A 26,379-nucleotide genomic window follows, 5' to 3' on the forward strand; every position below is an offset into this window, starting at 1 on the left:
ACTGGGCTCCTGCATCCAAGGTACACCACCGCCTGCAGCTTGAGTTGCAAGATGTAGCAAATAAATAAATAAACTCCCCATCCTCAGGCCCAGAAGACCCAAGTCTGCTCTGGCCAGAGAGCCCGCAAAGCAGCAGAATCTTGCTACTCCAGGGGAGCAGAGATGAGAATCAGGTTAGAGCAACGCAGGCAAATTCTTATTAGGAAGAAAAACCAACTGTGTTCAAAGAAGTGCTATCAGAGACCAGCAGGAAAAAAAGAAGAAAGAAAACAGTCCCCCAGAGGCCCTTCCAGGCCTGGGTAAGAGATAAAAACATACATTCCCTTTCTCCAGCACTGGTGGCGACTCCACGGAAAACCGGAGGGCAAGAAAGATGAGAAGCCCTTTCTTTCCCCACCTCTGGAGCCCCTGGAGGTCAAGGGGCCCCATGAGGGTCAGCACAGAGCACCAACCGCCCTCGGTCAGCTGCGTCTTCCTGCAAAGGAGGAGGGCAAAGGTGGGGCCCACAGCAGCACTGCCAAGTCCCTGGAGGAATTTCATAGATTCCTCATTAGCATTAGGAGAGCTGCCTGCCCACCTGTTAGAAGAACTTTCCGTTTATAGTGACAGATGGGGCAGTGCTAATAGGCTGGCTTGAACTGGGATACGGCGGAGGTCAGGCTCATTGCAAAGGGAATTAGCATTAAAGCTGGCTGGGTCTGCTCACTTACAGGGAGGGCTGGAGAATAAGCTCAGGGCACTAAGCCAGACCCTCAAATGCCAGTGGTGTCCTGCTTCTGAAGACTCAGACCCAGGGGTAGCCATGCTCAGCCGGGGCAGACTCCACACAGAGCCTCTAACACCAATGGCCAGCCCAGCCTGGACCCTGACCACAGCCCTCATCCTGATCCAACTTCCAGGAGGGAGTCCCCAGCTCTCAAGGACTTCTCTCTGATTCTATCTGATCTGCTAGAAAATATCATCCCTCTGTGAGGTCTAGCCAGGGCCAAACTGGACAGATGGCTGGGGAAGAGCTGTGTGCTGTGCCACGGTCAGCATCTTGACAGATCATCTTCAAAACAACAGAGACACATGTCTGAGATCTTAGTGGAAGCCCTAAGGTCAGCTGCCACTAGGAAGAAAAAGTCAACGACAACTGCGTGCACTGTGCCCCCGAGCTACCGAGAAACGGCCCCGGGTGTGCCTGAGTGGATGCTGAGTCCCTGACGCCCTCTTTAGAGTCCCTGTACCGCAGAAGCTGGAGAACTGCGCAGTTACCGAACAGCAGGGTGTTCTGTGAGCGATGCAAGCACAGGTTTAGGGAGGACACAGACTCGGCATTAGGTGTTCTCAGCTTGAGGTCCCAGGAGAGGCCGCCTGTGCCCCCCTGACCAGCACCTAGAAGGGAAGTCACGAATGGAGACTGGGCCATGGGTGAGTATGGGAGTCACCAAGGGGAAGAGAGGAGGTCACGGATAAGAGTGGCAGATTTCCAGTTGTGCCCAGTGGCCACTCTCTCCTCCTCCATCGTCAGGAAGCTTCAGCTGGGCACCCAGCTATACTGCACTTCCTAGACAACCTGTGGTGAGCGACAGACATGTGAGTGCCTTCTGCTCCACAACACCTGTCCAGAAACGCCCTACCCCACTTCTGGTCTTGCCCTAAAATCTACTGGGTACGGACTCTCTGGACCCCTCCCCCTTCCCCCCTGTCTGGGAACTGGTGAGAACTCAAGACATCATTTTGATCCCACTGCTGCTGAGGCTGGCAGAGCCCAGCTCTGGGCTACCCATCTACCTCACACAAAAGAGAAAGACATGTTGTTCTTCCATCTGCCTCTGTTGCCCGGGGCTTCTCCGTTACAGCAGCTCAGTCTGCACGCCCACTGATGGCGGACATTACATCCATGTGGGAATGGGTAGAAGCAGGGAAGCTGCGGGGGAGGGGGTGGTCATTTCCCCAGGCATTCTCGTTTCAGAAAAGGGCGTCTGACTCAGGCTAGAAACCCAAGGATTATTCTCAACTCTTCCTTCCTACTCACCCCACACACCCAGTCCTCACCAAACAAAATCAATTATTTCCTCTGGGAATTCTTCCCTCAGACACTGTCACTGTCCTTTGGGTCACCGGGGTCTCTCTCCAGGACTTCCGAGGAACTTCCCATTGATCCCCCACTTCTGTCCTTCCCAATCCCAGCCATTCCTCCCAGAACCTTTGTGAGCACCTCCCACAGGCTCCTTGCATCTCGGACTCCAACTCTCCACTGCCTGGGAGACGCTCCCCCTTGTTCTCCCCCTTGCTCACTGAGAACCCCGTTAGCTCACTGAGCTCTCCCAAGCACGCACCCCAAAGCCTCTGAGCTCTCCCTTCTGACCACAGTGCTCCACCTGCTCCTTGCTCTCGGTCCAATTCCCTCTCACCCTCCAGGTGCTGGCTCCAGTGTCTGCTCCTCAGAGATGCCTGTGTTGACCTCAATCTCAACCAGGCACCCACTGTAACTCTTTCTCTGAACACCATGTGCTTCAGCAGCATCACACTGGCTTCAGCTTATACTTCAATGAGAACTCAGTTATTTAACATCTGCTTCTCCAACTGGACCGAGTCTGAATGTCCAATCCACTGCAGGCAGCGGAGCCCCCCAGCAGACACGTGTTGAAGGGGGAGATGGAGCATGCTGATTGGGGCACAGAGCAGCAAAAGCACGAAATTAATGGAAAGAAGAATTTTAAGGCAGCAAGTCCCTTGGGGTCAAATAACCCACAGAGGAAAAGTAAGTAAAAAAAAAAAAAAAAAGAAGAAGAAGAAAGAAGGAAGAAGGAGAAAGAGAAAAAGAGGAGAGTAAGCTATCAGATTTGTTGGAAAGATGATGGTGGTAGTTTCTGAAAACAACATATTCATAGAAGTTGAAAGCCAAATGGTAATGAGCTTGAGAAGCAAGATTACGAATTTACTACCATGGTTCCAAGACCCTCTGTGACAAAGGGAAGGGAAGAAGCCACAGGTGCTTGGGAAGAGGGCGTTGGTCTCAGTGAAGGAAAACTGCGCATGGGCAGTGACGACGTGCAGACAGGCTTGGGCAGGGGGTAGGAGGGCAGAGGGCAGAAAGGGTGAGACTTAGCTTAGACAGGGCACCTTTGAGGAGGGAAACTGCTTCCTCCCGGGTGGCAAGGCAAGGATGAGGAGACCTCTTGGCATGGGGGAGTCACAAGTTGCTGGATGGCGTGAAGGGGAGGACAAGCCAACACAGCAAGGGTGACGTGAGGTCAAAGAACACGAAGGTGCACGGGAACCCACCTGCCCACTGCATCACCTGTCAGGACCATCATGGTCTCCAGTGGCTCTCAGGAGCCAGGCCAGGTACAAAGAAAGCAGCTGGTGGTGTTCACCCAAGGCTGAAATCCGGCAAGGCAGCTCAGAAGAAGGACCCAGGGTACTGGCTGTAACCAGCTGTCAGTACAGAGCCTGCAGGGCAAGGAGAAGTGTGCGGCCAGCAGACAGGATGGGCTGCGAGGATAGGAGTCATAACGCAAGCCAAGAATGGGGTCAGTGGGAGTAAGGAAGGAGGAGGGAAAAAGCAGTTAATTTTTGTATTGTCAATTTATCTTATTCATTTGAGAGGCAGGCAGGCAGAGAGAGCAAGCTCCCATCTGCTGGTTCACTCCCCAGATGCCTGGGAGCCAGGCGCTCAATCTAGGTCTCCCACATGGGTGGCAAGGATCCAACTATGTGGGCCATCACCTGCTGCCTCTCGGGGTCTGCATTAACAAAAAACTGGAATCAGGAGCAGAGCCAGGATTCGAACCCAGGCTCTCCATTATGGGATCTGAGTATCCCAAGCAGCGTCTTAACCACTGTGCCAACTGCCAAAAGAAGAAAAACACCGGTTATAACAAGGTCAATGTCCGGCCACAGCAGTAGGAAGATTGAGAAGCATGACCTGAAAACAGGACCATGACTGTCTTCCAGGTCAGGCCTAAGGAAATGTTTAGCTATCATTTATGTCGAGGGCCTTCTGCAGTCCAGATATTTTCCTGGGCTCCAACGTCCATAATAACCCTATGCGCTGCAATATTATCCCCCTTCTCAGCTGCAGAAACACAAGGTACAGCAGTGGGGCTCAGCTGCGGACACGAGTCTCTTAGAACACCTGTGGGGTCACCCTAGGCCATGCCAAGGCTGAGACCTTTGGGGACATCTTTCCCCTAGATTTTGGATCCCAGACAAACTGTGACAGCACCTGCAGCTCTTAAGGGAAAAGAAGACAAGATAAAGGGAAGAAATGAAAACCACTCCGAAAGATTAGGGTGTCATGGAAGAGAAGCCACATGCAAACTCATGGAAGCTGGGACCAGGGCAAGAAATCAGGAACCAAATAACTCAGGCGGAGGCGTGGGCTCCATCTGTACCCTGGGCACCCCCCAGCCCACACACTCCTCCCCAAGGGTACCCGGGTCCTCCCAGGCCAGCAGCAGATTCTACTCACACAGCAGTAGATTAAACACAAAATCCTGAGCGGCAAAGCCCACTCCACGAGAGTAAAGATTAAGGAAGCACAGCAAAGAAGGAAGAAGGAGAAGAAAAGAAAAGCAAAGCCGCCACATCCCCAGCCGCCCCGAGTTAACAGTCTTACTCACTTCTCATCAAAAACCTCTTCGGAAGAGGTTAAGCACACAATAGGCTATCGAAGGCGCCAGCCTGCGCAGCTGCTTGAAATTCCGCACGTGTGCCCTGGCCATGTATTTCTATTAATGTCCAGTGTGTGTCAGCGCGAAGATAAGGTGCCGACATCATGTCCAACCAGTCAACTAGAGAATGGGCCCCGTGTTCAACATTGTCTGACACTTGGGAGCCCCAGGAACACAGGCTCCGGGGCTGATCCTGCCCTGGATGCACGCCTATACCAGCTGCCAACGCAGCTGGGGTGCAAGTAGAGAAAGGGTGGGGCCCTGAGGCAGGACAGGGGTGCTGAGGCCTCTGGGGAGGTGGATGATGACCCAAGAAGAGAAAATACCACTGAAGACAGTGTGTGTTAGGGAAGGGTGCGCAGTCCAGAGGGGCAGAGGGGAGTGAGAGAGCAAACAGCATAAATAAGAGGAAGACCAGTGATGGGAGCCCAGGCAGCACTGGCCGCGGAGTTGTGCAAGGCTAACGTGCAGATGCTCACTTCCCCATGGGGAGGGAAGCAGGGACAAAAGGCTTCAAGTGGATCCCACACCTCAGACACCTCCCTGCCCAGTGTGTTCAGAGCCTGTGCCTGGAGTGCCCTGCCACTCACTCCTACCCTCCCCAACCACCAAGTCCTAACCAAGAACAGAGCCCCACGACCCTCCAGAGGCATCCTGTTGTCCTGCGGAGACCTCCCAAGGCGAGAGGTGACGCTGCCCAGTGTGGGGCACAGGGACCCCATGAAGAATGTGTACAAATGGGTGGGGAACAGAGTAGCCAGGGACCCTACTCCCCTCAGCCTCATGAGCCCTGGGTTCATGAAAACTCCCCAGTGCCAGCATCAGTGGGAACACAGATCAGGAGACAGCAGCCAGGAGAAGCACCAATTAGCCCCCAGAGTCGAAGAGAACAGTCGTCGGATCTGACAGGTGGGCTTCAGAGTGAAGGAACAGGAGGTCAGGAGGGAGATGCTCAGATGCTGCTGCTGCTGCCGCGTGAGGCAGGCCCAGGTGCGGGGCTGGGACGCCAGCAACCCAGCCCCAGCTCTCACTCCCACCCTCGAGAGCACTCTGCTGAGAGCCCCTTCTCTGCCATGACAGAAAATCATACGCACTTCTGCCCTGTAGACCCCTCTCAGTCACCTGGGCAGCTTCCCTCTGCGTGCATTTTGGGGAAACCTGGCGCAGGCAAAGAAAGGAATTTATTGACCCCCTTCCATTAGCCAGTGTGCCGGACGCTTTGCTTACAGCCTATTATGACAGCATCCCAACAACTCTAGATGCTTGACATTTAACACGGGAGGAAACTGAGGCTCACAGAGAAAGTGGAAAATCTGAGCCCAGGGTTAACAGGGTCAGAGGCTGGGCTGCTTCCAAGCTGTGGAAGGTGCCCTCAGCCCCTGCTTTAACAGAAGAATCTTGATGTGTTTGTGTCCAGCTAAAATTGCTCACCATCCTGCCAGTGAGAGTCCCAGGGGAGGGTGTCTCTCCTACCTAAAATAACAAAACTGCACTAGAGACATGGCAAGTCACCCTGCAACCCTGCAGGCAGCCACGCTGAGGATGGCTGATCCAAAGGACTGGAGTTCCTCTTGATTCACCGAGCTACCATAACCCCTGGACTATGTCCCTGTTCTTCATGAGATAAACACACCACTGCCATTTAAGCCACTGCTGGTTGGGCTTCTGATACCCACAGCCAAACCCACTTCTAACTGGCACACACACTGGTCGACATAAAAGTGCTCCTCTCGGAGTCCCGACACACGAGATGGGGATCTGGCTCCATCACTGAGTGGACTTAAAGATAAAGGAAAAACCTAAGGCTTCTCTCCTGCCCACTTGTTGATGTTTGCCAGCCAAATAACCCCTTTGCAATTCTTTACATTGCCAGTAGCCAGCAGTGGCATCTACCCAAGAGGGCAAACACAATCTGCTTAATTGACAAATCTAAAACATTTTTCCACAAGAAGAAAAAGGCAGAATAGTTGCTCCCCAAAGACTATGGGAATAAATCACATAAATAGACTTAAAATAAACCCTGACCCTCCCCTCTCCTCAGGCCTGCTGGCATCCTGGAGGCACACACAGAAACAGGCAGGTCCCAGCCCAATTCCACTGGAGCAGGAAAGCAAAGGAAAATACATGGCTGTCAAGACAGCGCAGAGCTGGAGGGTCAGCCCCACTTGTCCCACATGCGCAGAGAAGGTGGCACGGCGGTGGGCACTGCCATCCAAAGGAAGAGGCCAGGGTGCAGAGCGGGCACTGCAGCAGGTGCTGGCAGGCGCTGCTTCCTCTGACTGCCCGTGCCTCCAGTGCCAGCACATGCCATCTGACTCAGGCCATGCGGGATGGCCCGGTTCGGAAGTCAGGTGTCCCTACAATGTTGAGCTTACGCATGACTGCATACAACCTCTGCTCTCAACTCAGCCAGGCCTGGGCCTCTCCTAAAAGCAAAGCAGGACTTCGGTGAGGGTGCCACCTACTGTTTTGTCACCCCCACCACTGGTGGGTTTTTCCAAAGAAGCCTGCAGCTCCGTCCCCTGGGAACCCTCTGGGCACACAGAGGCCACAGAGCCTGGCTGAGGTTGGCAGCCTAGATCCTCAAGAGGCTGAAGGAAAACGCTGCCTTCACAGTTCTCTCCAGATCCCAGCCCTAGCTGTCAGCCTCTTTAGCTCGTCCCTGGTGCTAACAGACATTTTCGTAGACATGCGATCTGCTAATTAGAAGCAATGACACCAGGAATGGAACCGCAATCAGCCATTTGCCTAACAAAGTCAGCAGCTAATGATTTCCAGCTCCTGTCAGCACACAGCAGAGGTCACCTGAGCCAAGCACCATAGCCGGAGAAGGGAAAACTGAAAGCAGACCTGCGATTTGGGGACTGACTCCACAAACTCTTAATGAGCCCAGGCTGTGAATCCTACTTGTAATTCCAGCTTCTTAAATAAACACTACTACAGGCGCATCTTTTACTGTCCAAAAAAATGCCGGGCTCTCCCTTCCCACGGCAGGGCCATGTGGGACAAATTCTGAAATCCCCACCCTTGAGTCTGAGCAGTCCCCAGGGCAACAGCTTCCTTTAAAGAGGAGGGGTTCACAAGCTGCCCCGTTTCCCACTAGGATTCAAAATCGCTCGAGACTGCCATTCATCTTCTCCTTGCTCGACTGGCACCGCACTGCCCACAAGAACGCCCTGGCCCAGTCACCTTCCCACCACTACCAGGGTGACCACTACCTGGCTGCAGTTAGAAATGCACGAAACAGCACAGGGGAAACAGCACTTCTCCCACCCACGGACACCATCACATGCACCTGGTGAAGTGGATGGGAACAGGAACCCTAACATGCTTAGGGGAGATGCCGGGAGCTAAACTCGCAGGTGTATTGGGACCACTGGGCCACAGCCCAGCAGCCTAACAAGCGACCAGCCCAGCAGCAGCTGGACTCTCCCAGCCTGCAGGAAGGCTTCTTCGGGTTTCTGCTGTGTGCCTCCAGCACTACACAGACTGCAGCTGCTGCGACAAGGGGCTGAGGCTCCAGGCGCTCAGGCAAGGCAAGCTACTGCTGACCGTTCAGGGGTGCCACCTGGCGTCACTCAGGCCCACAGCCATCACCTCCCAACTCTGACAACAGTGTCTTTGCACCGTCTCTAAAACGCTGAGCCCAAACTGCCTGGGTCTCTCACAGGCAGTGGCAACACAGGCGGCAGATTCTCTTCCCCACCTGTCCTTGGCAGAGAAGAGAGCACCTGCTTCTCTTTGGGGTCGGTAAGGCTGACAGAGCCATTCATCTGGCCGGGAGCTGCATCAAGGGTGGGGGCAAGACAGGGCCAGGAAGCAGTCACAATCACCTGGCACACTGAACTTTTTTTGTTTTTTTTAAGATTTACTTACTTATTTGAAAGGCAGAGTGAGACAGAGAGAGAGACAGAAAGAGAGATATAGAAAGAGAGATCTTCTATTCACTGGTTCATCACTCCCCAAATGGCCCTAACAGTGAGATCTAGACCAGGCAGCAGCCAGGAGCCTGGAACTCCATCTGGGTCTCCTACATGGTTGGCAGTGCCCCCAAGTACTTGAGCCATCTTCTGCTGCTTTCCAAGGCACATGAGCATGGAGCTGGATCAGAAACAGGTAGCTGCAACTCAAACTGGCACTCCTGTATGGTATCCTAGCATCACACGTGACACCTTAACTGGCTATACCACAATGCTGGCCCCAATGTGTACTTTTCAAACCAAACAGCCCCCTGCCCTGAGGACCATGGCAAGCCACATCCCTGGTGAGAACACCCACATTCCTCAAGCAGCCAGACTGCAAGAAGCCCAGCAATCAGCAGCTCCCAACTCAGTGCAAGAGCTGGCTCCGGGCTTGCGGCACCAGAATTGCAGAGGGGCTGTTAAAAACACAGATTCCAGGCTCAGGGCATCCAAGAGTCTAATCCAGTAGTTCTGGAAGATCCAATTATCGCTTAACAAAAGGCCATTATAGGTACTAGCTTCCAACTATTAACAGTGAGGCACTGCAATGAGACCTCAAGAAAAGCTGTAGGGCTGCTGGGCGGCAGGCTTCAGACCCTGAGGTGCTGTTCCCAACCTCACACTTGACCTCTGCTGTCCACTGGCTAATTTGTCACAAGCTACGGAGAAGACCGAAATCCTCATGCCAGAGTTGTTACCCTCACGCCTGCAATCTGAGGAACAAGACTACAGAAATGCAGGAGAGGATCTGGAAGAAAGGCTACAGCTATAGTAAAACCAAAATAAACCTTCATCTCACTCATAATTTTAGAAAATTGCAGTTCAAAAACGTTGAATCCTGTATTTTTTTAACTCGTGATATTCAGTTCATATAGCTAAAGTGGCAGTTTCTGGAAGCATCTCAACAACAAAGAGAACGGAAGAATGTTCAAAAGTCCTCTTCTAGCTGGGGCACAGGACAGCTACCTCTGTGCTCTGAACCCTCGGGCCGCACAAGGCAGGGCCACAGACCGCTTCATTCACTTACTGCCCTCCCTGCCGTGAAAGGATCTGGCCCCAATTTCCAGATATGCCAGTGAAGACTCTCCCAGTGTCAGGAAAAGAAGGGATCTTAGTGTCTTAAGGAGTGAGAAACTACTCCTGGGCCCGGCACTGTGGCGCAGGAGGTTAAGCCTCCACCTGAGGCACTGGTATCCCATTTGGACATCAGTTCGTGTCTTGGCTGCTCCTCTTCTGATCCAGCTCTCTGTTTATGGCCTGGGAAAGCAGTAGAAGATGGCCCAAGCGCTTGGGCCCCTACACCCATGTGGGAGACCCAGAAGAAGCTTCGGGTCGGCTCAGCTCTGCCATTGCAGACATCTGGGGAGTGAACCAGCAGATGGAAGACCTCTGTGGCTCTGCCTCTAAAATAAATAGATGAATCTTAAAAAAAAAAAAAAAAAAAGAGAGAGAGAGAGAGAGAGAAGGAAAGGAAGGAAGGAAGGAAGGAAGGGAAAACAACCATTCCTCATCAGACTTCCAGAATGTCATCGCACAGCCACACCTAGACTGACTTTGCTGGCATCTCAGCCTGCTGCAACACCACTCCCACGTGCGGCCACGTGCCTCATCCTCTCCCGACACCTGGCCTTCATTCATGGCTTTCCTTTATAACAACCTTTCCACCTCTTCTTTACCCACCAAACTTCTACTCATCTTCCAGGATTCAGTTCACACAGCATTAAAAAAAAAAAAAAAAAAACTGATTGATTTAAAAGACAGAGTGACAAAAAAAAAAAAAAAAGAACTTCCATCTTCTGGTTCACTCCCCAAATGGCCACAACAGCCACAACTCCACCTAGGTACAGCCAGAAGCCAGGAACTTCTTCCTGGTCCCCCACGGGGGTAGCAGGAGCCCAAACCCTTGGGCCATCATCCACTGCCTTCTCAGGTACATTAGCAGGAGTCTAGATTGGAAACAGAGCAGCTAGGACTCAAACTGGCACTCCATTCAGGGATACTGGCATCACAAATGGCAGCTTAACCAACTGCGCCACAACGCCAGTCCCGCACATCACCTCATAACCGTGCCTGCTCCACCAGGAGTCAGGGGTGCCGCCTCCTCGCTGCTCTGGTGTCTCCCGTGCTGCCAGCAGGATGCTTCCAGCACTGCACTGCTGCATCTGAGAACGTTTCACCCTCCCAGTGGACCTAGCTCCTCAGGGACAGGAGCTGCGTCCTAGCTATTTCCATTTATTGGAAAACTGAACCAGTGCCTGGCATATGCAGGACACACAGAGAGTAGAGATAGATAGATAGTTCACCCAAAAAAAGAGAAACCAATATTGTGGCTTTCTACCAGATGTACTGCAATCTCATGAACCTAATAAGATGTGTCTGGAATCTTAAGTCATATTCCCCTCTAAGCAAAATCTCTTCCAGGCCCTGTTACTCCACTCATCGAGTTTTTAAAGCTCTACCCATCTGAAGACACAGATCAACACTCTGCTTTATTCTTTCCTATTTCTACCCAGAATGTTCCCTCTGGACTCCATTTTTCCTCTGCCAGTTCAGAGGGGAGCACACCCTACACAGGCTCCAGCCGAGACCCCAGGCCCTCGCCCAGAGCAGCACAGGGGCTTTACCCATTGGCAAAGGACAGGAAATGCACATAATACCCAGGAGACAGTCACTGCTGCAAGTGGGTGGGAAACAGTAACACTTTTGTCACCAGAAGTAGGTTATAAAAATTATTACCTTTCCTCGTCATTAGTTTTATGAACTTTTCCCAATAATGAGCTAAATCATTCCCTCATGCAGAAGAGGATTTAAAAATCAATATTGTAAAAGTCAGAGGCAAACAGAGAGGGAAGAAGAGCACATTAAATGTCAAATTGCACTCAGTGCAGTCAAAAGGGAAATCCTCCCCCATGGGAGGCCAAAGGTTTAAGAACGTGCGGCTTGGGGTCCTGGGTCACAGCCCATTCTGCAAGCGACCACACCAGGCTCACCTCACGATCCACCCTGGCCCCAGCGCCCAGGAGGATGTGCTGGGATCCGGGCACCTCCAGACCTCTGCCCAGCAGGAAGCCAACTAACTGCACCTTTCAGTCCTGGCATGTGGGAGACTTGGATGAGCAGAGAAAAGCCCTGTGCTTTTGTTCAGGTCCTTTTCTCCCCCTTTCTCCTCTTATTTAAACCCTCTGAAGCGGGCCAGCATTGCGGAGCAGCACGTTACACAGCTGCTTGTGACACCAGCATCCCGCATGGGAGTGCTGGTTCCAGGGCCAGCTGCCCTGCTTACAATCCGGCTCCTGCTCATGCATCTGGGAGGGCAGACGAGGACAGCCCAGGTGCTTGGGCTCCCGCCACCTGGCTCCTGGCTCTGGTCTGGCCCCATCACCCAGGCTGTTGCAGAGTGAACTAGAAGATAAAAAAAAATCTCTCTCTCTCTCTCTCTCTCTCTCTCTCTCTCTCTCTGCCTGTTATTCTGTCCTTTGAATGAATGAATGAATCTTTTTAAGAAATTCTCCAAAGTACAGTTGTAGAATTATGTCTACTTTGTACCTGCCAACCATAGAAACCAAAGGGAGCTCCTTCTTGGAAGTGAAGGCCACAGCATCCCGTCAGCATCTAGCTGACTGCCAGTGTCTCTGCTGATGTACAGAGCAGTGCCTGACCCTCCCTCTCCCGATGTGTGCTGAGTACTAAACACGGCTGTATGCCTGCAAAATCACCTCCGAATGCAGCTCCTACAGGACCCAACTCTGGCTAACTTCAGCCAAGGAGAGCTGACTGGCAGGTTATCAGCAGATGATCCAATCTTCAAGAAGGCAAGAGGAGCAGACAGAAACCAGTGGTGCCCTGGAGGTGTCAGAGGCAACAGAAGACATGATCTCACTGCTTAAAGGGCCCGCACTGCACTGGGTAACTTCCGGCGGGGCCTCCTTCCCTTCCTCGGAAGTCAGGCAAAACTCAAAGTCCCTGGGGACAGGGTCTGAATGGCCAGACTTGGGAGCTGTGCCCAGATCTGGCTTCTCTACAGGAAGCTGGGTATGGTTATTGGAATTACAACTCCACTGAGACTACATAGAGCAGGAAACAGGAAAGTTCCCAAAGGAAACCAGATACTACTGCACTGAGAAATGGATGCTGAGACGTCAAACACGTGAGAACATCCACAAAAGTAGTTAAGTATTTTTAAGTCGGAGGAAACAACCTGCTTTCTCTGTTCCCTAGAAACTCAGCTTCGGGAAGGCCACTGTCCCTCCAGACATCTGGGGAAAGTCAAGCGAGGATGAACCTTCCTCACTCTGAATCCCCTTCACCTGAAACACTGCGCACCTCTCCCAAAGGTCACCTAGGTCCCTCCCTCTTCACCAGTCAAAGCCAAGTTCTTCCCCCCAGGGACAGCTCTGAGGCGGCAGCGCCCAACCTTCTCTTTGCAGGTGGGAGAAAGGGAAGCTGTGAATTCCCTTTCACTGTAATTAACACATTCCAGGTGAGAATGAAGAAATTGCACACCTGTCCGCTATGATGTTCCTTCGCTAGATGATTGTCCCAGGTGGCCAGCTTCTCCTGCTCATTCCAAAGTGATTAACCCTTCATCTCCAGGATGAGGGTCCCCTTTTGCCTGGTTGTCAGGCTGCCTGCATAGTGGTGACCCCTGCCTGCCCCCCCAGAGACTAACTGCAAGAACCTCTGAAACCGTGTCCTGGCTCCTCTCTCCCTGCATCAACAGACTTCCCCAGGAAGCCCCAGGATTCCAAAAGCATGTGTCAGATGGCATCACGCCCATCCTTACAAAGTTTTAGGAATCCTCAACTATTTCAGAATCCCTGTGGGCTATTCTGTAGGCTAACCCCTCATGGCATCCAAAGCCATCTACACTCTGGCTTCAGATCTCAACTCTTCTCTCACTGTGTCCTATCACCTCCTGGATACTCTCCTCTCCACCCAGCCACTCCCTCAGCCTAGGGGGCTGCACATCTTCCAAGGTTGAGGTCAAATGCCATCTCTGACCCGGCAGCTGCTTACACCATCCCCCTGTATTCCCAAACCATAGCTTCTTCACCCCGTTGAACACTTCACTGTAACCAATTCAGCCTTTCCAAAGCACTGTCTTCCCCACTAATCTGAAAATTTCCGAAGGGTTAGGATCCTCCACTGTTCGTATCTCTCAGAGGACCCAGGTAAAGCAGCATCTGTCATATGCCTACTGCATAAATGCTTGGAACATTTGTACAGTCATCAAATTAGTAAGCAAGGGCCTGGACGCAGCCAGCGTGTCTGCCTTCCCCTGCCGGGAGAGCACAATCCTCAGTGGTGAGCTCACATCATCCTCAATGCCCTTCTACAGGGCTCCGTGTGAACCACACTACCCACCCCAACGCAAGGCAAGGCCGCTCCTGGACTCAAGACCCACAGCCTCTGAAGTAGGTGTCATCAGATGCCTCTAAGAGCCTCCCTGTCTTCCTGGCTGTCAGTCCTAATTCTGTCTGGATGTGACCACAAGATGTGGTCTACAAGATGTGACCCAGATGTGACTACAAGAGCCCTGTTTGCAGTCAATGGAGCCGTCCCTACTCCCTCTGCCACGGGCTGGCTTAGCCACAGGCACACGGTGTGATTCAGGCCAGTGTGATGTAAGAGGAAGTACGCTGGGGGCTTCTGGGAAAGTTGTCCTTGCTGATCGGCATGTGGACCAGGACAGCCTCTCTTCTGCAGTGCTGTCCATCTGCCCATAACCTGTGGGGAGTCAGAAGCCATCACCAACTAGGGGGCCATCATCCTGGACTGTGGCCAGCTCCTGTCAGCCTGAACATGCACTGGCACAAGGAAGCTGACAGAGTGGAAAGAGGAGAAGCACTGGGTCACTTATGATACGGGTGAGCCACTGAACTGACGATGCTGGGGTGCTTCTAGACTTCTCACATTGTGAAAGAAACTCTGGAAACTCTGCACTTAAGAGCAACCCTGACTACCAGCCTCCCATCAGCCAAACGTGTTAACAATAATAACACCAATAATATCACATGTTCACAACCTGCTAGACATGCACTAATCCCGGATGGACACGATCTCCTCTGCTCCCCTGGGCAATCCTGGTGTGGACATCCAGAGCCTCAGCTGAGCCTCACAGACACCAGGCCCAAGCCAGGAAATAGGGAGCGAGGATTTGCACCCAGACCGTCTAACTAAAAATGACGCTTTGCATCATACACTGCATGGTCGCAGCCCCTAGACCTCGCCCCCACACCCTCCTGGCACACATACCACCACAGTCCTTATTCCTGTGATGTCTCAGAGCTCCACGAGACCTGGGAATGATCAAGTCCCTACTGCACAGCTCTGAGACCGCCAAGACTGAAAACACATACCAAAGTCAGCAAGGTCAACCGGAGACAGGGCCAGAGCTAGAAGAACCCGAGATCCGGCTTCCTAGAAAGGTCTCCGGCCCACAGAGGTGAGGCTGAGCACATGTGATGGGCAGTCCGAGCCAGGAGGGCTGACTCGGGCAGGCCCTGACCTACCTTGCTGCCCAGAGGGCCGGCGTGAGAAGATCTACACTCACCAGCTGGGCTGACTTCTGCTTCTCATGTTCGGCATTTTCTGTCCCCTGAGGCAGGGACACCTTCGAATGCTTCATGTCTGCCTCTCTTTCCCTCTTTGCCACCTGGGACAGCTCATCCTGGACTGTGGCCTGCTCCTGTTTGAACCTGTTTCATGGAGAGATGGGAAGAAGCCGATGCAGGTGCCATGACTGGAAGAACACAGCCAAGGAAAGGTGTGTGCTGCTTCAGATGGCCAAGCAGGACTGCAACTGTGGGTCATTAGAACTCCGTGGCCAGCCACTGACCGGCCAGCGAAGGGGAGGGTGTGGTCAGACTACACACTTTGTTGTCTCACTCTCCTGAAGTCAGACATCAGTGACAGAACCCAGGCAAAGGGACAGAGTGACACCTTCAGCCAGGACAACGCAGCTCAGGAACAGAGAGACCTGGCTACCAGGTGAGGAGTCAGGCAGCCACATGCCCAGGGACAGATTCTCAGGACAAGAGCTCCAGCCTGTGTGAGCCACTCCTTCACAGCGGGTGGGCAGCTAGGAAGTTCTGCCTTCCTCTTGCTGCCGCTTGAGAGCTTGAAGGTTTTCCACAGCAGAAATTCTTTGAACACTCAACTCTTCATCCTAAGTATGCTCCTACCCTTTAACCTATTTCTGGGCATTCTGCCTATTTCTGGCATTCTCTCTAATGCTATAGAGAGAAAAAAGTTATTAGTACTAAGATGCTCGTTGCAGTACTATCCATGAAAAAATGCAGGCAGCCCAAATATTGAACAGTCAAGGTCAAAATATGGCACAATCCTAAAATGGTATATTATATTGCTATTAGAAAATACATTCTTTGAGTCTAGTGGTTGACACTAAAAGTTTAGAATCAATGGTATAACTAATGGAAAATAATCATAATACCACATGAAAATATCAAAATGGAAAATTATTTATGACTTTAAAAAAATAATAATCCTAAGCTCAGAGAAAGAAGATGTTAACAGTGGTTCTGTATTGAGACGAGGAGGAGTCTACAAAATTTTTTTATTTCACATGTTTTCTCAATCTTTCGCTAGCATATATTAACATTTTATAAAAATGTTTAAAAGTACCTGAAAAAGGACAGTGAGAGAGGTTCGGGTTAGTTACTCCTACGGAGGCCTCTTAGGATCAGAAAGGATCAGTTCTTACAAAGTGGCTCCTAATGCACACCCCATGAGCAGCCCCAGCATGGCTGGCCTCTAAGAAAGGCTAACCTCCAGCCCTGGCTGACACAGGGCCCCTAAGCTAACTCACTGGGTCCTTTGGCCACACAGAGGCCAACTGCGTGAAGGATAATGAAAAAGCCAATCAGTAACAACCACAGTTACTCGCTAATGAATTCTGTATGGGAGGCACTATACTTACGTGCTTTGTATGTGTTAACACGAGTAATCATGACAAGAACCCAGTTAAAGAAGTACTCTTCTTAGTCCTTCTCAGATACAGAGATTTTCCAAGGTCACCTCACTGGGAAGTTGCAGAACGAGGTTGCCAAGCTGTGCTCCACGGGACCTTCTGTGCCTCAACCACTTCCCTACAAATCCTTACGGGACAGGAAACAGGTCCTGTTTTGGATATGTGGCTAGACCTCCGATCACCATCTGTGCTGATGGGATGTCGCCAACATCCTGGAGCCTGTTCCTCCAGACAAGTGCAGTTGGAATGGGGAGGGCTGCACCTTCTTCCTCTCCCTAAAATCCTGCCTGCCTGTGCTCACATATGCAACATCCAGCCCCCCAACTGCTGGTCCCAAGTTTTAAAATAATTTTTAAGACCAGCAGCAATCAACTCCCCATGCCCCCTGTAGTGTGGACTCATCTTTAAACAGAACAAGTGCCAGCTATACTACTGGGACGTCCTTCAGTGCAAATGAGATAAATGTGTGAGACAAACCCACCAGGACTGCAGGCAGGGGCAGGGGTGCCTGGTGAGGAGAAAGGTTTCCGGAGAGGGCACAGCCAGCCGGGGGGGGGGGGGGGGGGGGGGGGAGGCGCTTGCACTTACCTCTTGAGATCCTCTTTCATTCCTGTGGACTGCGGGCCACCACTGGCCTCCGACCTCAGTGGTTTGGATTCTGAGAAGGAAAACGAAGAGAAGGCCCATCAGCAGCACCCAGGATCCCACAAAGCCATGATGTTCACACCTCCTGGATGAGCATGGTCTTGAGAGTCTGGCCAGGAGATGGACAGAGGAGTCCCCAGACGAACATGCCCCATGGACAGACCAACGCCCCCGCGGGCAGCTGAGGAACACAGCCTTGATTCAACCAGTGTGGAACACCTGACCTGATCACCCTCGGGCCCCTCCCATCCCAAAGAGTCTCCTGCATCAGGCCACTTAACAGCAGTGTGCTGGCGGCAGGCAGGGCCATGTGAGTCCGGTGCTCCAAATCCACCCCTCTTCACCCAACAACTATTTGGAATCCAGCTCATCTCAACGCAGACCTCAGTGGCTGAGGAGAGCCAATGTTTGCTCATGAGGACACCTCCCAGGCTAGGTTTCAGCTTGTTTCCCTTAGAACTCCACTCTAGATTCCCAATCCTGAACGCAGCAAATGCCCATATTAAACCTAATGACATTTTAATCTGTTCTCACTTCTAGCATTACTGCACTCTTTAGATTGTGACACCTGATCTACTTCCTGATCATCAGGAATTTGGGGAGTTCTGAGCCAATCAAATTCATTCTCTTGGGACCGGCACTGTGACAGCCTCTGCCTGTGACGCCTGAATCCCATATGGGCACCAGTTCTAGTCTGGCTGCTCCTCTTCTGATCCAGCTCCCTGCTATGGCCCAGGAAAGCAGTGGAAGATGGCCTAAAGATTTGGGCTCCTATACCTGCGTGGGAGACCTAGAAGAAGCTCCTGTCTCCTGGCTTCGGATCGGCCCAGCTCTGGCCATTGAGGCCATTTGGGGAGTGAATCAGCATATGCAAGACCTTTGTCTCTGTCTCTTCTCTCTGTAACTCGACCTCTCAAATAAATAAATAAAATCTTTTAAAAAAATTTGACTCTCTGTACACCCTGGTGACAGTGAAGTCTTTGTTTCTACCTCCCTACCCTCAGGCTCAGTCCTGCCAAAAGCACCTGCCAGCCACAGCTCAGTGCTTTCCCGCGGCCTTGCCTGATGTCCGGCACTTCCACCGCAGGCGTCCAGAGCAGTACTGGTACAACTTGGGAGCCAGCTGTGTGAGAGAGCACGTGGGCGTTTGCTCTTCCAGTCCCACACCTGTCAAGAAACCCTTCAGGGAGGCTCTTCCAAAAGCAGTCAGCCTATGACTGGCACCTTCGGCCCACCTCTCACCTGAGCACAGCACAGGCGGCTCAGTCACACGGCAGCTCTCAAGGTGGACTGAAAACCCGGCAGACAGTTCCTGCAGTTTTGTCTCTGCATACTCCCCACTGTATTTATTTACTTACAGCAGATGTAGTGAGCTGCACGTTATCATCTCTATTTGTTCTTGGTAGAGAACTAGGCATTAAGCCCACTGCCTGCCTCCGTGTATGAACCTGCCCACTCTCCTGGTCCCCTTAACGCTCATTATTTAACATGCACGACTCCAGTTATTAGTGAAGCAGACAGCTTTGTCATGTTTATGGCCATCTGAGCACATTTTCTGCCGAGCTGTCTTTCTTAAGGATCTTTAAGATTCTTTGTATATTAAGATTACTAGCACTTTGTCAAATGTTATATTTTCCCTAGTTTATCATTCATTCATTTTTTCTATTGTTTCTAATCTCACTCTTCCTACCTTTCTTCTTCGTTTAAGGTTTTTTCACTTGATGAGGTGCTCAGAAAATCTCTTATTATACTTTCACGGCTTCAGTTCTCAGATTTAAGTCTCTTAATTCCTCTAACATTTATTTGGAGGTATGGTGTGAGATAAGGATTTAAATTTAACTTCTTTTTCTAACCTTGTTCCATCACAAAAATAAAAGCAAAAACTAGTTTTACAAGTTAAAAATATCTTAAAATCACTCAACTTCCAGACGGTGCACTTAGGCTGACTCTCCTCCAGCACTCAGAAACTCAAAGCTCACTCCTATCCCGCAAACTGCAAAGTCTCTGATGATAACTAAGACCGAATGACAAATGAAGCACTATTCTTGCTTTGTAAACTGCTGAGACTTAACAAAACCAAGGCAAATGCTTATATTATCTTCCAAAGCTGAAACTGAGGTGTAACCTATTTTGGCAATCTTCACTTTTCCCATCATTTTCTCCCTCTCACCAGGCAATCCAGTTTATTAGAATAGCCTGGGTCAAGTTATACCCCTCCTCAAACCCTCACCAGTTGGCTAGAGAGGGGTGATGACCAAGCACCCATGGTAAAGTTCTGTCACTTGTAGATAACCAAAAGATCTCCAGACCCAGCTACTGATAAGCTTCAAGGCCTATGGGAAGCCCTGCTGCAGGCAGCACTGCGATGGCAGTCAGAGCACCTGGCTACTGCTCCCTGGCTTGAGGATGAAGCCAGAGCTCTCTGGCTACTGTGTGGAGGTTTCCATGGCCTGGCCCCTAAATAGCACCCCCATGTCTCTCCTTCCCTTAAACTTTACATTCAGAGCAGACCCCTGCACTGGCCTCTGGGCTCCTGGCCCTACTGTTCCCAGCCTGAAATGCCCTTCCACCACATTCTATCTTTCAAAATCCTCCATGAAGTAATGAGCCATTGCCTCCTGTGTGCTACCACCAACCCTGGGCAGCCTTGCACTATGATACACTGACATAACCACTGCGGTACACATCTGGCCCCTGAGCCAAAGCTGTGTGTGCCAGACAGGATACCAGCCTGCCTGTCACTATATCTTAGCATGGAGGCACGGGACCTGGTCTATGAACAGCATTCAAGAAGCGCTAAGTGGACAGGATATAGCTACTGCCCTCTATACGCGTATAACCTAACAGGGAAGATGAGGAGAGAAGACAGCTCCGCTGGGAGGCAATGCACCAGAAGAACACTCCAGTGCCCGCTTATCCACTGTGGCACAGAATTCACCCTCTGTAGTGGATGGCTCCTCCAGACAAACGATGTGTTTTAAACCAAGTTACAGGCATAGACAGATCCAGATTCCCATAGACAGTACCGGTTGAGCAGAAGAGCAGCAGCTCCAAGGACATTTTTGTTTCGTAGTATCTATTTTTGTAGCCTATAGCCTCTTTTCTTAAAACGGACTTTGCGTCTTTATGTTTGCTACAAGTAGTTATTTGAGGAAAAGAACAAATTTCTTCATTTGTGATGACATAACAGAGTAGAGATTAAGTCAGCTGTGAGCCTGGCTTGGGTGCCAGCTCCACAGGGGGCAGGGAAGAGGACCCCTCCTGGAGGCCGGGAAAGGACCCCTTGACCTGTGGTTACATTAGAGTTACCGAGGTTGGCACCAAAGTCTTGAGTGAAATTCCTCCTTGTTTGGCCCAATTAAAGTAAATCCCTACAGTTCTCTGACTTGAGGGCTGGCTGGATGTCCGGCTGAGGCTCTGTAGTGGTTACATTTCTTTTAAGGATCCTTGGAAGCAACTTGTTACCTGAGTTGTCAAACCCAATCCTTCTGCTCTGTTTTCACAGGTGGAGAGACTGAAACAGAGTGAGGGAAAACAGCCTGGCCCAGGTCCCGAAAGCTCTCACCCAACGGTGCTGCCTTCACTGCACCAGACAGCGTCTGCCACGCGTGGAGAGCCACATGCCCCCAAAGTGTCGCTGACATCACCCTGGCACACAGGTGAGCCACACGGGCCGCTCACTGTACTCTGACAAGCAGGTGACTGGTTGTACCCTCCACCCTCTTCCTCCACTCTCCCCGGGGTGCGACCCGCCCTACCTTTCTGTGGGGCGTTTGCACTGCCTCCTGGAGACCCCAACGCAGACGGCGGAGGGGCTCGCTGCTGGCCTGCTGCAGGCTGGCTGGAATCCTTCATGCGGTTAACCACATTTTCAGACAGCTGCAGGAAGGATTGAGGAAGGGGAAAAGGGGGACAGGGACAAGTTACATCACAGAAACCTCCAGAAAGGCAGAGTCCCCTGTGTTCACGCCCCGGATTTCCTGAACACACTGCTTCCTCCAGACCCACTCAAAAACCTCTCCTGGTACCCAGAGCCCATCAGGCCAAAGCCAAGCCTGTCAGGAATGCTGAGCCTTCCACAGTACGTCCCGGACTGGCTCCACAGCTTCATCTCCTACCACTCCCGGACACACGTCCTGCACTCTGCAAAGCTTGAGTTCTCATTTTCTCACCTCCTCAGGGGCCACATATGCTGTTCCCTCGGAACCACCACCAGGCCCCACTTCCCACCTGGCACGTCAGCACCTGCCTACATCTTACTCTCCCATGTAGGGCACCCGAGTGTTCCCTTCTGCACAGACCTTTCCCCAACAGTACCCATGTGAAGCATCACTTTCTCCTCCCTTAATCCCCCGTTATGACGTGCGCGCCGCACAAGGAGGCGCTGCCCCTCCTGCCCTCCCTCCTGCTGGCGGCCCTCGAGGCTCCGTGGGCTAGGGCTACCCTCACTCATCTCTGTAAACCCTCCGAATCCACAGGCGGAGCAGGCCATCAGGACGCTGTGAGTCTCATTTCTCCCTATGCCTTTAATGAAGACTGGATCACCAAAACCTCCATTCATTCCAGGGAAGTGAAATAGGCATCAGGGGGTCACTGAACAGTTTACTGAGAGGAAATAGCAAGCTGGGGATACATCCAGAATAAAAACCCTGAAGTAAATATTTATTAATTGCCTAATATGTGTAAGGCATCATAAAGCACAGCTGAGAGAAGACATTAAATATGACTTCAAGACAAAAGACATGATCAGCAATTCCACTTCCAGATATCTAACTGAGAGAAGTACTCCCCTGTGTACACAGAGGCATGTATAAGAAGCTCACTGTGGCACTGGTGGGGGGGGGGGGGCAGAAATGGAAACATGATAGCATCTAACAACAGGAAATTGGCTAAAGAAATTATGGTGGTGGGGCGGGCATCGTGGCGTCGGGCATCGTGGCATAACAGGTTAAGCAACTGCCTACAATACCGGCATCCCATATGGGCACCGGTTCAAGTCTCAGGTACTCTACTTCTGATCCAACTCCTGCTAATGTGCCTGGGAAAGCAGCAGAAGATGGCCCAAGTGCTTAGGCCCCTGCACCCACATGGGAGACTGGGATGAAGCTCCTGGCTCCCAGCTGCAGTCTGGCCCAGCCCTGGCCATTGTGGCCATATGGGGAATGAACCAGAGGGTGGAAAATCTCTCCTTTCTCTAACTTTGCTTTCAAATACATCTTTTAAAATAAAAGAAATTATGGTGTATATTCCCTGCACTATTAAGTAACCATCATGGAAGGGTGTATGCAACACAACTGCTGACTGTTTAAACAGTCAGAGAATCCTTTCTATATTTCAATTTTTGTAAAAAGATATGCACAAGTATAAAATCACAAACTCAGAAATATAGCTAAATGAACAATCGTCTTGGCAACCTGGCCTAAAGTCAAATGATCATAGATATAGAAGTTTATTTCTGGGATGGAGTTCCTCCTGGTTGCTGGCTTCAGCTTGCCCAGCCCCAGCTGTCTGTGGCCATTTGGGGAGTGACTCAGTAGATGAAAGGTAACTTCTCTCCCTCTTGCTCTCATTCTGTTACTCTGTCTTTCAATCAGATTCATAAATCTTTTTTAAAATGTACATTTGAGTTTTTACTATTTGCCCAGACACACATACATGGATCTGCACCCAGGGGGAATATAAGGGGCTACTACCAACGTGCTCAGGGGGTTACACCCTGCAAGCAGGGGCAGGAGCAAGATTTTTACTTTTGGCACTCCTGTGACTTAATTTTTTTTAACATAAGTGTTTAAAGATTATGACTGTAAGAGTTAAGTCTGTCTAGTATGTAAGATATACACCAATCAGGCCAGCGCCACATCTCAAGAGGCTAATCCTTCGCCTGTGGCACCGGTACACCGGATTCTAGTCCTGGTCAGGGCGCCGGATTCTGTCCCGGTTGCCCCTGTTCCAGGCCAGCTCTCTGCTATGGCCCGGGAGTGCAGTGGAGGATGGCCCAAGTGCTTGGGTCCTGCACCCCATGGGAGACCAGGATAAGCACCTGGCTCCTGGCTTCGGATCAGCCTGATGTGCCAGCCGCGGTGGCCATTAGAGGGTGAACCAATGGCAAAAGGAAGACCTTTCTCTCTGCTCTCTGTCTCTCTCTCTCACTGTCCACTCTGCCTGTCAAAAAAAAAAAAAAGATATACCAATCAAATCCCTCATCAGTCACAGAACAAGAGAAGATCAAACATATATCAGTGGAAGAGAATACAGAACACAGAAGTAAACCCAGACATCTACACTCAACTGACTTCCAACGAGGGTGCTAAGGTGACTCAATAGGGGGACAGAGCCTCTGCAACAAACGGCGATGGGCCAACTGGACATCCCATGCAAAACAATGAAGTGGGACCTCTACCTCACACCATGTACAAAAACTAACTCAAAAATGGTCAGACACCTAAATGTAAGAGCTAAAACAATAAAACTCTCAGAAGAAAATATAAGGGCAAATCTTTACGGCCTTAGCTTTGGCAACCAACTGTTAGATGTAACACTAGAAGTATTGCAACCAAAAGAAAAAAACAGATATATCGACCTCAAAATTTACAAGTTTTGTGTATCCACGTAACTTACAAGACAACCTACAGAATGGGAAAAATAGCTGCAAACCATACATCTAATAAGTAATCTGCATCTAGAATATGAAAAGAACTCCCACAACTTAGCAATAAAACAATCCAATATAAAAATGGGCAAAGGGTCTGAACAGAAGTTTCACCAAAGAAGATACATAAATGGCCAATAAGCACATGAAAAGAAACTCAACATAATTAGTCCTTAGAGAAACGCCACCCTGAGGCCACCTGACACCAGGATGTGGGGAAGTCAGAGCTCTGCTACACTGTAATGTGAAATAGTACAGCAGCTGCGGAAAAGTCTGCAGGTTCCTTAAAAACTTGTACACAGACTCACCATTCCACATAGCAATTCCACTCTGAGGAATATACAAAAGAGAAATGGCAACATATGTCCATGTAAAAATTTGTACATGAATGTTCTTAACAGCACTATCAATAATAGCCAAGGAATGGAAACAGTCCAAAATGTCTTCAACTAATAAATGGATCAGTAAAATAAAATATATCTGTACAATGGAATATTAATTAATATAATAATAATCTGTACAATGGAATATTAATTAGTCATAAAAGGTAATTAAGTACAGACACATGCTACAACATGAGTAAACCTTAAAAAACAACATGCTAAGTGAAAGAGTCAGGCAAAAAAGGCCACATACTACATGACAGATTATACATATAATGACACAAGTTTACTTCAGCAAGTTCATGGAAAAGGAAATTAAAAAGATAAGCTTATTTTGTGGCAAAAAAAGGTTTTGAGTATCATGTGTAGTTTTCCCATAATATACATTTTTCCTTTAACTTTTTGAAACCTTCTTGTATGCGCGGATTCAGTACCTTTTGCATTAAAATAAACTTATCTTGTGACTAGTGCTGTGGCACAGGAAGTTAAGCCACAACTTGGAATACCAGCATCCCATATCACAATGTAATTTGAGTCCCAGCTGCTAGATTCCTGTTAATGTCCCTGGGAAGGCAGTGAAAGATGATCTGAGTACTTGTCTCTTGGTCACCATGTGAGAGACCAGGGGATGGAGTTCCTAGCTCCTGGCTTCATCCTGACCCAAGCTCCAGCTACTGTGGTCATTTGGGGAGTGAACCAGCAGATGGAAGTTGTCTGTTCTCTCACTCGCTCTCTCTTTCAAATAAATAAACAAATGTTTTTTTAAAAAAATAAAGTAAATGTACCTTTTAATTCCATTTTCCCATTTATTATTTCATTATTATTATTTTTTATTATTATTATTATTATTTTGAGAGGCAAAGAGAGAGAAAAAAAGTTCCCATCAGCTGGTGCACCACCCAAATGCCTAACAATGGCTGGGGCTGGGCTGGGCCAAAGCCAGGGAGCCAGGAATGTAATGCAGATCTCCCACATGCATTTCAGGAACTCAATTACTTGAGCCATCACCTGCTGCATTGGCAAGAAACTGGAATCAAGTGCCAGAGCCAGGAATCAAACCCAAGTACTCTGATGTGGGATGTGGGCATCCTAACCACTAGGCTAAATGCCCGCGATCCACAAACTTTCTGAAGTACCTCCGTCTGCCCAGAACAGACAAGTCTCCAGAGACAAAATGTGGATTAGTGCTTGGCTTGGGGAAACGGGGAATCTGGGGGTGACAGCTAAACACCAGAGTTTTGTTTTGTTCTGTTTTTCCCCAGGACGGGATGAAAATGCATCTGGTCACACGTATCTGTGAATATACTAATAACTGCTAGATTGTATTTTTAAATTTTTTTAAAAATTCATTTATTTATTTGAAAGACAGAGTTACAGAGACGGAGGGAGAGGCTGAGAGAGACAGAGAGCAAGTGCGGTATGTTCCATGTGCTGGTTCACCACCCCACCCCACCCCCCACGGCTCCAACAGCCAGGGCTGGGCCAGGCCAAAGCCAAGAGACAGGATTTTCACCCAGGCTCCCATGTGGGTGCAGGGGCCCAAGTACTTGGGCCATCTTCTGCTGCTTTCTCAAGCACATTAGCCCGGAGCTGGATCGGAAATGCAACAGCTGGAACTCAGGCCAGCTCCCATATGGGATGCTGGTGCTGCAGGTGGCTGCTGAACCTGCTGCACCACAGCGCTGGCCCTGAATTGTATTCTTTAAATGAGTGAATTATATGGCATATCAATCATACCTCAATAAAGCTATAGTCTATAAAAACAGAGGGAGAGAACCAAAGACAAAGATTAGCAGCCCAAAGAGGATGATGTCGCTTGGAAACAGCAGAAAACAGATATTCCAGTGGCCGGAAAGGCACAAAGAAGGTACGTGTGCCTGTGTTCCTGAAGCGAGGAGCAGAATTTAGACAGAAGAGAAGCTACAATGCCTTGGCAGGGTGAGGGTGGAGGTGGGGAGGGAATGCTCTAGCACAGGGTAGGTGCTGTACAGGCAAGAGAGATGCACACACAGGCAGAGAGGAGACCGCGTGTCAGCAGCTGCAGGCCCATTCTGGAAGGTTCGCCTTGCAAAGCGGGACTCAAGGA

The 26,379-nt window shown here is 50.3% G+C and overlaps 1 protein-coding gene across 2 annotated transcripts in view; it reads right to left on the minus strand.

Annotated features, from left to right (window-relative positions):
* The window catches only part of CHCHD6 (coiled-coil-helix-coiled-coil-helix domain containing 6), a 248,095-nt gene that overhangs the window by 202,151 nt on the left and 19,565 nt on the right, over window positions 1-26,379 (minus strand). For both annotated transcript variants that reach the window (XM_062200097.1, XM_062200096.1), the window contains exons 2-4: window positions 21,020-21,140; window positions 17,205-17,274; window positions 15,180-15,324 (exon numbers count right to left, since the gene is read on the minus strand). In XM_062200097.1, the coding sequence (XP_062056081.1) occupies window positions 15,180-15,324; window positions 17,205-17,274; window positions 21,020-21,140 (336 nt within the window). The remainder of the gene's footprint in view (window positions 1-15,179; window positions 15,325-17,204; window positions 17,275-21,019; window positions 21,141-26,379) is intronic.

The sequence above is a fragment of the Lepus europaeus genome, chromosome 9 (genome assembly GCF_033115175.1).
Source record: "Lepus europaeus isolate LE1 chromosome 9, mLepTim1.pri, whole genome shotgun sequence".
Lineage (NCBI taxonomy): Eukaryota > Metazoa > Chordata > Mammalia > Lagomorpha > Leporidae > Lepus > Lepus europaeus.